The sequence below is a fragment of the Barbus barbus genome (genome assembly GCF_936440315.1).
Source record: "Barbus barbus genome assembly, chromosome: 22".
Taxonomy (NCBI): Eukaryota; Metazoa; Chordata; class Actinopteri; order Cypriniformes; family Cyprinidae; genus Barbus; species Barbus barbus.
The window spans coordinates 2992370-3004759 of NC_136750.1; the positions used below are offsets into that span (position 1 = coordinate 2992370).

The following is a 12390-nucleotide window of genomic DNA, read 5'->3' on the forward strand; positions in this document are numbered from 1 at the left end:
AATAGTCATTCATTAAAAGTTATAATCACAGCAATAAAAACAAGGAATTGGAAATATTAATAAAAACAAGGAATTTTAAAATGATATAAAAATTGATTTAAAATTAATTTAAAACAGTTAAGAGAAAATGATTATACATAAAATACAGTGCAATGAGTTTGGACATAACACAGTGCTCCTTCAATAAATCCACAGCTAAACAGATGAGTTTTGAGTCTGGATTTAAATGTGGCTAATGTTTTAGCACATCTGATCTCTCCTGGAAGCTGATTCCAACTGTGCGCGGCATAATAGCTAAAAGCAGACTCCCCTTGTTTTGTGTGAACCCTTGGATTTTCTGCTTCTAGTCAGAATCCTGGCAGCAGCGTTCTGGATGAGCTGCAGTTGTCTAATGGTCTTCTTGGGAAGGCCGGTGAGGAGACCATTACAGTAATCCACCCTGCTGGTGATAAAGGCATGAACAAGTTTCTCCAAGTCTTGACTGGAAACAAAACATATAATTCTTGCAATGTTTTTGAGATGATAGCATGCTGATTTAGTTACTGCTTTGACATGACTACTGAAACTAAGGTCTGTCTCCAGAATCACACCAAGATTTTTGACTTGATTTTTAGTTGTTTGACCCCTAGAGTCAAGGTATGCATTCACCTTGAGGACTTCATCTTTGTTTCCAAATGCAAGGACTTCAATTATCTCCTTGTTTAACTGAAGAAACTTTTGGCACATCCAACTGTTAATTTCATCAGTGCATTGGCAGAGGGAGTCAATATGGCTATAGTCATTTGGAGATAAGGCTAGGTAAATCTGGGGATCATCAGCAAAGCTATTATATAAATATGTGGCAGTGTATTTCTTTTAAAATATTTAAAATATGTTTTATTAATTACGCATATTATTCACACAATATGCAACACTTGGTAAGTCGCATGACATTTCCTCAACACAAAATTTTCCTCTTCACTACATGAAATATACTGATACATAAAATGATACCGGTGACATGAAAGGTAGTTAATTTTATATCAGATTAAAAGGTGCTGGATGCAAATGTGCGGTGACCCAGAGCCTGCTCTATTAAAATGAATAGGAATGTGCTTTGCTGATCCATAAACAAATAAAATGGATCAATAAGCCATGTGGCCACTGAGGCCTTGAGCCTCTGTCCATAAATCTCAGAAAGCCACCCATTCATTAAATTATAAAAGATCCATGAGCCGTGAAATTCTGAGGCCGAAAGATCCCAGCGGTGCCTAAAATAGACTTCTACTGACTTTTACGTTCATATTGTTTCTTCAGAAGCCTTTTAACTTTGTCTCTGTCCCAGAGGTCACCAAAGTCATGCATTCTCCTTCCCTCAGTGCAAATGTGTCTCTTTTCGTTTTCTTGTCAGAAGAATGCTCACACGTCTTTGAAAGATGTCACGGAGAGAGGTGTGTGTGTGCTGGAGGAGACAGGAAGTCTTCGCCGCAGCACGACTGCATGCTGACAGTATGCACACAACTCACAATTAGCATCGTGAAGCCGCTCGTGGCATGTAAGGAAAAGACTCTAAAGTAAAATAGATGCATGGGACTTTTTAAAAAATCATTCACATTGCACTTAGGAAAGATTATATTTTTATGCATGGAAAGAGTTACTGACTTACGAAGAGTCTTCTCCTCAGCCTCAATTTAGAAACGCACACTCACAAGTCATCTTGCCAGAGTCATTGTTTAGTGCCACAGTGTGGCACACAGTTTTCCAAACCAATCGGTTTTAAAAAGCTCTTTCCACCCGGATGGGTTTTTGGGACCTGCGATATAAATATCAACCATCTGTGTGACCATCTGCATTCAGATGCTACATCAAGTGCAAAGGCCAAACCACCCAACACCCTCATATCGCTCCTTCATTTTGAGCTTTGCTCTATTTTCATTTTTGTTTTGCTCCTTTTCCTTGAGGCAAGATAACCCAAGACTTATTGGTTTTGTAGGAGCCCTTGAGTTGTTCATGTTTTAGAGTTGTTTTGATGAGCAGCATCTTGTGATAATTTGTGTGCAATCGATTTACGCAAAAATAAAATAACAAAAAAAAACTGTCATACATACAAATTCTAAAGACACAGCCTAAATACATATTTGACAATCACATATTCAAGTCAGCAGCTAATTACGTTCAAAAAAAAGGTAAGTATTCTGTATTAAAAGTGTTTATTTGAGTATTGTTTATCTGGCATAGAAACACTTTGATTATCAATTAGGAGATTAGGACTAAACTGAACAGGAAAAAAGTCGAAATCAATCTAGATTCTAAATCTGAAACCTGAAAACATGGCAAACAGAAGCATTTAACTTGTAATCCCATGTGTAAGTTTTTTTTTCTTCTTTACATGAACTGGCCAAACACACTGATGTACTGAAATAAATTGGACTTCCAATGATAAGAGAGAAGAGTTTATGAGAATGTTAAATCTTTTGGTATACATAGATTGTAACTGTGAAAGCTATGAAATCTCAGAAGCTGATATATTTTCACAAACATTATTAAAACACAATGATAATAAAAAAAATATTTCTTAGTGAAGCCTGTTTCGGCCACAGAATACTCTTTTTTATTATTTATTTATATCTCACAATTTGACTTAAAATTTAAGATATAATAGACTTAAGATATAAGATTTGAATTGCAAGATATAAACACAGAATTGAAATATATAAACTTGCAATTCTAAAAAAAATAAACACACTATATGCTCAAAATTCTGACAATTTTCTCACAATTCTGAGTTTATATTTTATAAATATTGCAATTCCATTTTTTCCACCACAGAATTAAAAAAAAAAAAAGTAATTTAAAAATAACTTTTAATTTCACAATTCGACTTATATCTTGCAACTTTTAGATAAAAAAAAGTTACTTTTTAAAAAATTATTCATTCATTTATTTATCCATGGTGGAAACTGGCTGTCATTGGTTTAAATTGACGTGTAATGGTTTTCCAATTTTCATTTTTGAAAAGTTAGTAGTGCTGTTACTTTTAGTTAGATACTCCCAAACATTGCCTATATAAAACATTACAAAACTAAATGTACAAAAAGGTAAAAGTAAAGTAAACTCAAGTATATGGAAGTATGCTTTCCCCCACATAAAAACAGAAGTTGTGTTAAAAGTAAGTATCAAAAACGTTTCCAAAGAGAATGTTCCTTTGTGTGTCTCTATGTACTGCAGTAAAAAAAAAAAATCTATGTCTGTAGTCCTGTAGGAAAAGGAGAGAACAGAAATGGGCTTCTTATTCCTTAAACCTTAAGAAATAAAAAATACAATAAAAGGGAACTTCACAGAATGCATCACAGACTGGTTTATTCCTAAGAAGCAATGTGATTAAGAAGATGGAAAACTATTTCTATAGAGACCACAATAAATCCTTTTCAAAATAACATCCCCTGAGACAAGAGCTTAAAAAATAGCCTCCATGGTCAATTTATGTTAAATCAGGACACATATGTAGATGCCGAAATAGATACTTGTGATATGTGATGATACTCCTAGCAGTTATTCTGCTGATAATGGCCAGATGAAAGACAATCCTCAGCAGATCTGTGAGGGAAGGTCGAAAACAAACATGTGTGTGGGTGCATATGTACTTGCTTTCACGTGTAGGTCAAATGAGGAAGTTCAGGACTTTTGCAGTGCTGCTAAGCTGTTTTAAGAGGCGAACGCTCCTCAATGTGCCTTGAGACATGCACACCGCTGCCTTCTCTCCATCGGCTTGTTTGCCTTTCTCAGCCTGTTCTTCCTCAAACCCTCCATCTCAATTCTCATAGAAACAGAATAAATAAATCACCAGCCCTAACTGCCTCAAAGGGAACGAGGCAGTGTGGGAAGCTAGTTGAATACAGATCAAAGCTGGATTCTATTTAAAGTCAGTTTTCTAATCGTGTGCTTCATGAACTGTAACTGATTATTGCATCGCACATTATTACAAAATAATATGAATATATTACATATTATTACAAAAATACAACAGAGAGAGCTGCATCATATTTCTCATTAATAAATGTTTTTGCTATAACAGGTGCCGCACTAAGGATGAAATGTGTAACATTTTTGTTGTTCAAATACTTTCTATTGTAGCCTAAAATGCACAAACTAAAAGTAAGCCATTTGTAGGTTGATTTTCCTGAAAAGTGTTTGGTTGATCGCAGTCAGTGGTGTGAAAAAAGTTATGCTTTGCATAAATGCATGCGCTAAGTACTTGATTACTTAATGACTTAATTAATTGCTTTTCTATCTTCAGCCTCCTCCTGATTGTGAAATGTAGGTGCTAATTGTGTTGATCACGGAGATTTTCTATATGATGATGTTACATTTTTTAATGAGGAACATAATATGTGACCGTGGACCACAAAACCAGTCTTAAGTCGGTGGAGTATATTTGTAGCAATAGCCAAAAATACATTGTATGGGTCAAAATTATTGATTTTTATTTTATGCCAAACAACATTAGGACATTAAGTAAAGATCATGTTCCTTGAAGATATTTTGTAAATTTCCTACTGTAAATATAACAAAATGTAATTTTTGATTAGTAATATGCATTGCTAAAAGAACTTAATTTGGACAAACTTAAAAGGTGATTTTCTCAATATTTTAATTTTTTTGCATCCTCAGATTCCAGATTTTCAAATAGTTGTATCTTGGCCAATTATTGTCCGATTCTAACAAACCATACATCAATGGAAATATTATTTATTCAGTTAATTCGAAAAATTGACCCTTATGACTGGTTTTGTGGTCCAGGGTCACATATAGAATCCAATGCAATCATTCAATCATGTATAATTGACAACATTTGACATTTTAAAAATAGTATAAAAAATATAATTACTTTATTATTAGACAAATTAGATAAAGAGATAAATGTCTATTTTGCCAAATTAAAACTGTACTTTAAAATATGTATATTGTGTATACATTTGCTAAATATTTAATACAATATATTACAATTTTATACAATACATTCTGCATTACCTGCAAAAATATTATATTAATGTTGTTTGTTGTTGCTTTGTAGACTTTCAGAACATATATTACATAAAACTGTACAATATGGCATCAATAAATGTGAATAATGATGTGATTAAATTATATAAATATATACACTGGTACTGTAAAATGATTAATCGCGATTAATCCAAGTTAATCCACATCCAAAATAATTTGTTTTGTTTATATAATGTATATGTGTGTACTGTGTATATTTATTACACACATACATGTATATTTTAAGGAAAATTTTATATTTATAAATAAAATATTTATATTTATACATAATATAAATTATATATATATATACACACACACATGGTAATATTTTTAATATATATAAATGTATGTGTGTGCATTTCTGTATAGACCTACATAATAAATATAAACAGTATACACAACATACAAACTTTTATTTTGGATGCGATTAATCACGATTAATCGTTTAACAGTAAGATTCCCAACAACAATTATTTATTTATTTATCTTCATTGCCATCATTGTTATTATTAAGCACATTTATCACATGCTATTTTATGCTAAATAAAATATCTCCTTGCATTTTGTAATACCATTTCAACATAACTATATGATATCAGATAGCAGTAACACTCTTGTTAACATAATGTTCTTACACTGTGGCTTTTTGCATCCGCTTCCATCAGAGCACATGTGCTGTGTTCCTCTCCATCCAGACAGTGCGAGTGTGCTTCAGACTCTAGAGGTCTCCATCCTTCAGCATCCACACACGCGCTGTGCATTCTTCTGCATCGGCTACAGACTCAGAGAGAGAGAGAGAGACAGTGAGGGAGAGACAGAGGACACCGCGCAACGGCAACCTGAGACGCGCGTCCTCCGTCAGAGCGAACGGGAACTTTGATGATTTGACGGTGAAACCGATGGAAACGTGGAGATGATGTTCCAGTCCTTGATGATGGATTCGTCTTTCAGCATGTCCAGCTATGCTGTCCTTGTGCTCGTCTCCTATTAGACTGTGCTGATCCATTTTTCTTCTCAAATACTTCTGCTATATCACAGCTTTTGTGATTCCGCGTGAAGAACCGTGAAGGAAACGGGGCGCATTGTTTGAATTGTCATTTTTATAAGGACTTCCAGTTCATACAGGATTCGTGATGACTGCAACATACCGCTCCTTATTCCTCTGTGAGTAAATCGAGTTATTTATTTTACATTGTGGCAGGATTTTGGACGTCCAAGTTGCTCGTCCGCTTTATTAGTAGCATATTGTTCACCTTCATGTCAAATAAGTTTTAGCATGAGCATTGGATGACGTCTTCAATATGAAGCCATGAATTTAACAAATTTAACCTAAGCTTGGTAAGAAGTTCATAACAAGACCCCCACCCAGTTGAGTAAATCAAAGCCAGATGGTTTTGGGGCTCTGATGAGTTACACCCTTCAGACAGACAAACCTTGAAAATAAAGGTTCCGGTCAGAATAAAAAGGATTTTACAGTCTAATGTCGCCTTTTTAAGTTCAATGGAGAACTTTTTATTCACTAGTTATGTGGAAAACCATTATGTTCTGGTGCTTTAATAAACCCCGAAAACAATGGGATGGACCTATTAATGTCTGTTTTAATATCTAAACTCGGTGTAACCAAAACGGTTCTTCATAAAATATTATATGAGGAACCTTTATTTTAAGATTGTTCCATCATTGTGTTTGCGTCTGAGACACCAGTAACATAAGAACACTGGGAGAGATAGTACAATATGCATTTATGCGTATATTAAAGCGTATATCACGACTTGATGATGATTATGCATCATCCAAATACTATTTGGGTAACAAAAGGTCTCATTTGCCGATTGCGTTTGTGCAACGGCAGAAAATTGAACGTTCTTTGCAGAACGGAACAAAGACCGGGCACGTCGCCCAATCCAGATCTCTTAATTTGTTGTGACATCGGATGGCAAAAATAGATCCTCCTGTTAAACATCCAGAGCTGAGCCGGTGGCGCGAGGCGCTGGTGTCCGGTGGGCACGGGCGTCTCGCGTGTGTGCGTGTGCCGGGGTCAGACCCGGGGAGGATGTGTGAGAGCATGCATGCGACCATGGGTCACATTCGCGGTTCATTGTCCGATTCTCGGGCTGCACGCGCGTTTGTAACGGGAGTTTGGTGCGCGCGTGACCCGTGGTTTATTATAATCACTGCGCCAAACTTTGTCCCATCTTTCGTGCACTCTGCGCGTATGCATGATGCAGGATGAAAGCGGTGTGTGTCTAGTACCTGCCTATTGTGCTTCCTAAATGCATGATATTGTGTATTAAAATTCCTCGCGCATTCTCCGTGGCGTATTGAGAAGGTCAACGCTGCTGTTAAACCCCTGACAGAAGCATCAGCTTGCTACAACATTTCCAAGCACGCTTATTTTATAGCAGTAGAATTCCTGCGTTAAGGATTTCAGCAAAGTGTCGTATGTCGTTTGGTTTTGAAAGCCAGTTTCTGTGTCACAAATCTTAAAGTCATGATTACGAAAAGCAAAAAGAATGCAGCTGATTAAAAACACTCCCCAACAGCAGGACGTTGTCACACTCTCTGGAGGTAAGTTGTCACACTTGAAACCTTAAGAGTTTTGAGCTAAATTTAGTATGGCAGAACAATTATAAAAAACAAAATGATACATTAAATGCATGAAAATCTAATATCTAATATAATTTCAAATTATAAATGAAATTACAAAATGTAAAACCATGTGGCAGCCTTCACTTTAAAAACTTGACAATTTGATGACACAAATTTAATACAATTACTTACAATCCTCCCATGCATCAAACACACACACACACACACACACACACACACACACACACACACACAAATCAATCAGATAGTTCAACTTTTGGGTTAAAATCTATTTTAATCTATTTTACCTAAATGTAACCCATGCTGTATTTACTTTACAGCAAAATTAAGTGTTACTGTTATTTAAAATCTTTGTAATTAGACGTGTGAAAGCTAGCCTGTGTCTGTCTAATGGGAATATAAAATGCCTGGCCACACTTTACATTAGTGTCCATGATTTAATTAGCAATTAGCCTAATTGCATGCTTAATAGAAAATTATTGCTGTAGTAATTAATAAGCCCTTATTTACATATGTTATGTTTTATCTACATTGCATGAAAAGTGCAGTGTAGATATTATAGATATACAGAAAAGCGCTGCTTTGCTTATACTGCTAAAACGGTTACCCACACAACTATGGGATGCTGCTAGTTGGCGTAATCCCATTAGAACGATGGCAAGAGAAGACAGAGAGTGTGTTACATGCGCCCTGACATGTAAATATTTTGCCCTTATAAACACCCTTATATTTGCAAAGATGCATTTGTTTCAAGATATCAGTTATACTTATTTAAATGTAATCTAAAGGGACATTATCACATTTCACTTTGAGATGACCGCATTTTAAAGGTCATGCTTATTTGTTATTGTTTTCCAATAAACAATATTCAATCGACTGAGCCTTATTTATTTTCAGACATATTAGGTCATTTTAATGTGTTATTTGGTTAATGAATATCTTGGTCTGTGTATTCGTGAGAGAGGAATGGATTGAGAACTGATGCTGTGCTTGTAGTAGGTCAAATTGGTTTGTGCTTAAAATTAGTTAAATGAAAAAGCCTTGTAGTGTCATTATAAGTAAATTCCTTCAAGAATGTATAACTCCATTACGGAAAAAATAAGCTTTTAAACTGGTATGTTTGGCGTGTAGAGCTCATCTCATTGCTGAGAATCTTCAATGATCGACTGAATCAATAGTGCGTAATGGGGTAATTTCCATTTCATTTGATTTGATGCTTTCGAAGATCTTACATTACTTAAGTCTAGAACCCTGGAGCAAAGTAATATTTATTTAAAAGTCACATAGCAAAAATGAGCCGGCGCGAACTGCTGCTATCAGGAAATGTGCTAAAATAGGACAAACCAACCAAACTGTACAGAAACCACACGGATGATAAATCACTAGACTAACCCCTCTAATGCCGACTGACTTGAATGGAAAGCTAATAACAGATTGTAATTCACTTGTCAGAAATGTAATGGAAGCATAATAAAGAACTTTCTCCATGTCACGTGATCACTTAGTGCTCATCCAACACAGCCGAGAGTCCACAAAGTCACACTGACCACTAGATATGAGGATTTCCATCATGCAATGACTGAATGTATTCATCGGCCTTCTGTTTTGAATATCCGTTGCAGGTTGCCAGTAGTTACGCTAACATGGCAAAGTGTTGGTTAAAGTCACTCATTTTCTCATCCTGTGCTATATTTGGCTGATAACCACAGGCAGTAAGAAGATTTCTCGTATCTGAAAATGACAGGACGCTGCAGACCCAGAGGTTATAAAATGACATCTCAATGTGCAAGTCCCTGAATCACAGCAAATGTGCGCAGAATGAATAAACATGCCAAACACTTACAAACTTTTACTCACAGGCTTGCATACACGATACAACGCTGCATAATGATGAATGCTTTGGCATTTTAATACATTTTTCTTGTAAACACGGTGAATCTAAACATTGGTGCATATTACATTTTAAGAGAATTGGGTTTTTTCCAATAAATATTTATGAGAAAACTTTTGCAGGCTTCAAATAAATATGTTTTGAGTGGGTTTAAGTGACTGAAATTTTCATCTGGAGTTTTGTATTTTTGTTCGCCTTGTTTACTGAAGCTCAGATGTTTGGTTAGGCAACATAAGTAGCATTGCAATTTTCCGAGCAGTGGTTTGGTGTGTCTGGCTCTGTAGTGACATGAACATTCCTGAGGTTTTCCGTCAGGATATCAACCAAACCTATCTACATTTAGGGACGCAGTAATCCAGGTCGAACCATTTTTTTTTCCTCCTTTGGATATGCTCTTTGTCATGGGATTATATGAGTCCTCTACATTACGGACTCTGAGCTTCTAGTTAGCTGGTGCAGAGCTGTTATAACAAGCTTCTCCTGAAAGACAGTGTGCTTGTCTCCTGCTGCACCACATCTGAGTTGACATTGTCTCAACTCTGTAATGAAATTCAATATTCTCCCTGTGCTGTCACGCCGCTGCTCCTCACAGTGCAGATAAACAGCTCGAAGAGTTCTCCAGATGTGTTATTCTACTCGTTTGGCCTTAAGGAACATGTGGTGCCGTTTCATTTTGTAAATATGCTGTGACTCAGTCTGTAGGAGGTGCTTTGACTATGTAATAGAAGTGTTTTAAAGGTTAAATTTGTATATACATACACTGGCTCAACCAATGGCACGAGTTATATCTGTTTGTCCAACCAATAGCAGAGCAGGAGAGTAATAATGGAAAATAGTTTCAGAACTTCACCTTTAAATCTTAACCAATTGATAAGGTGTTGTAGATGACAAAGATAGTGAAATGTGAGTTATAGTAATGTACTATGTTTATAGTTATTCATTTATTTTTTAAAAATGTCATTTTTGTTTCACCATTCCTGACATTTCAAACCACCCTCCGCTCAGCTGCCGTCTCATATTTATAGACTAAAAGTAAATGTTGAAAATAAAAAAATTAGGTTGAGTAAAATGGTCATGTTTGCAAAAATGAATGACTATAACGCACTCCTCGACAGAAAAAAAAGAATCAAAGGAAGCCACAGTAAACACCGGGCCACGTTTGAGTCGTTCTGTAGCCTATAAATCTCAGACTCTTTTGACTCCCTTGGCTAAATTACTCCCAGATTACTTTGGAGCCGCTCAACAGGAACTGCCTGTTTTCCTTTACGGCTAACCTTTGACAGATGTTCATGAATGGTCCGGTTTGACAATAATTCAATCCAGCTGCATCTTGGTGTAGCAAAGCCCAGCTTGCTTACATAAGTCATTGGTCATGAGTGGCCCTCCGCCCCTCACTCAGCCCTGATATGCAGGTTTTGGCTTCCAGAATCGCATGGCCCAACAGGATTTTGCTAATCGCCACCACTATTTGCAAGTGAAAGAATTGTGTGCATTATTTGATGCAGTAAATAACTACGAAAGTCAATGATGCAAGGGCAATTACTTTTTTCCTGATTCCTGGAAGTACTTTGTTTGTAGTGAGTGTAAACAGTCTGATGAGGGTCCTCAATGAGGAACTGAGATTAGCACAATGATAAACAATATAGCCAGAAGAATTGCCAGTGAACCAAACAATGAATACCGAGAAGAGAATTTGCTAAACAGTCACTTTTTTATGTGCTATTTCAGGGAAAGAAAAGACAAAAAGAATGTGTTCAATATAGGTGATGTCTAAGATAAAAATAAATGTAATTTGGTTATATTAGCTGTGTCTTTTATCCTGTTAAGTAAGGTTGTTCACCCAAAATGGAAATTCTGTCATCATTTCACCCTCTAATCGTTCCAAATCTGTATGATTTTTTTGATGGTAATCATTGACTTCCATAGTATTTTTTATTTTTCTATACCGTTTAGCTCAATGGCTTGGTTACCCACATTCTTTAGAACATCTTTTGTGCAACAGAAGAAAAAAACTCGAAGGTGACAACTTGAAGGGGAGTAAATGATAATGGAATTTTTATTTTTGGGTGAACTATCCCTTTAACGATCAGAAAACGTGTTGTAATCGTTGTCTTGCGTATTTTATACCCATGAACAGCCACATATAAACCACAGCTTAAACAAATTAAACTCAATAATGCTGGTGCCTCAACTCCTTTTCACCACATTTTTTTAGTCAAACATCTTTAAGTGTTGGAGTGATGCACAGTAACTGGTAAATTTCTCAGTCATTGACTGAAATTTCTCACATTAGTTGGCGAAACACTCTGTGAAATCCACTTTGCAGTACACTTACAGCTGAATGGAACGATCATACTTTCTTTGTTAGTGAGTCATTGACTCGTTGTTTTAATGTTTATTGAACGCATTGTCGCACATGCTATCATGCTATCAGCAGATTTGGTCACTCCTTAGTGAATTCCGTGAATCTTTTTCATCACCCGCGCGGTGATGTACAACACAGATCGCACGCATTTGCTTTCTTAAAACATCCAGAAAGACCAAATAAGAACAGTGTCTTGGCTTTTGCATCATGTTGTTAGGAGTGATTTCATCATGGATGTATATTGACTGAACACTCTCCGCCTGAGCCCGAGGCTTTGCTTACTTCCTCTCAAGAAGGGAAGCAGTACCTTAATGAAATCATGCAGGCATGGCTGAGGCTGGCATTCTGTCTATTCTGAGCTCAAGCTGCATTTGATCTCGACTTTTTTTCAAGGTATATATTTCTGTTTTCAGCGAGGAGCAGTGATCTGTCTATTCAGAGAGACAATAAATAAATAAATAAATAAATCGATTGGCAAAAAGATAGCAAACTGCTCTAG

At 36.0% G+C, this 12390-nt stretch overlaps 1 protein-coding gene across 2 annotated transcripts in view; it reads left to right on the forward strand.

Annotated features, from left to right (window-relative positions):
• Positions 1-5722: 5722 nt before the first annotated feature.
• LOC306888461 (CXADR-like membrane protein) overlaps positions 5723-12390 on the forward strand; it is an 86857-nt gene continuing 80189 nt past the window's right edge. Inside the window, exon 1 of one of the 2 annotated variants that reach the window (XM_079446781.1) lies at positions 5723-6189. In XM_079446781.1, the coding sequence (XP_079302907.1) occupies positions 6159-6189 (31 nt within the window). In that variant the 5' untranslated portion in view covers positions 5723-6158. The remainder of the gene's footprint in view (positions 6190-12390) is intronic. The other variant, XM_079446780.1, reaches the window with a different exon arrangement.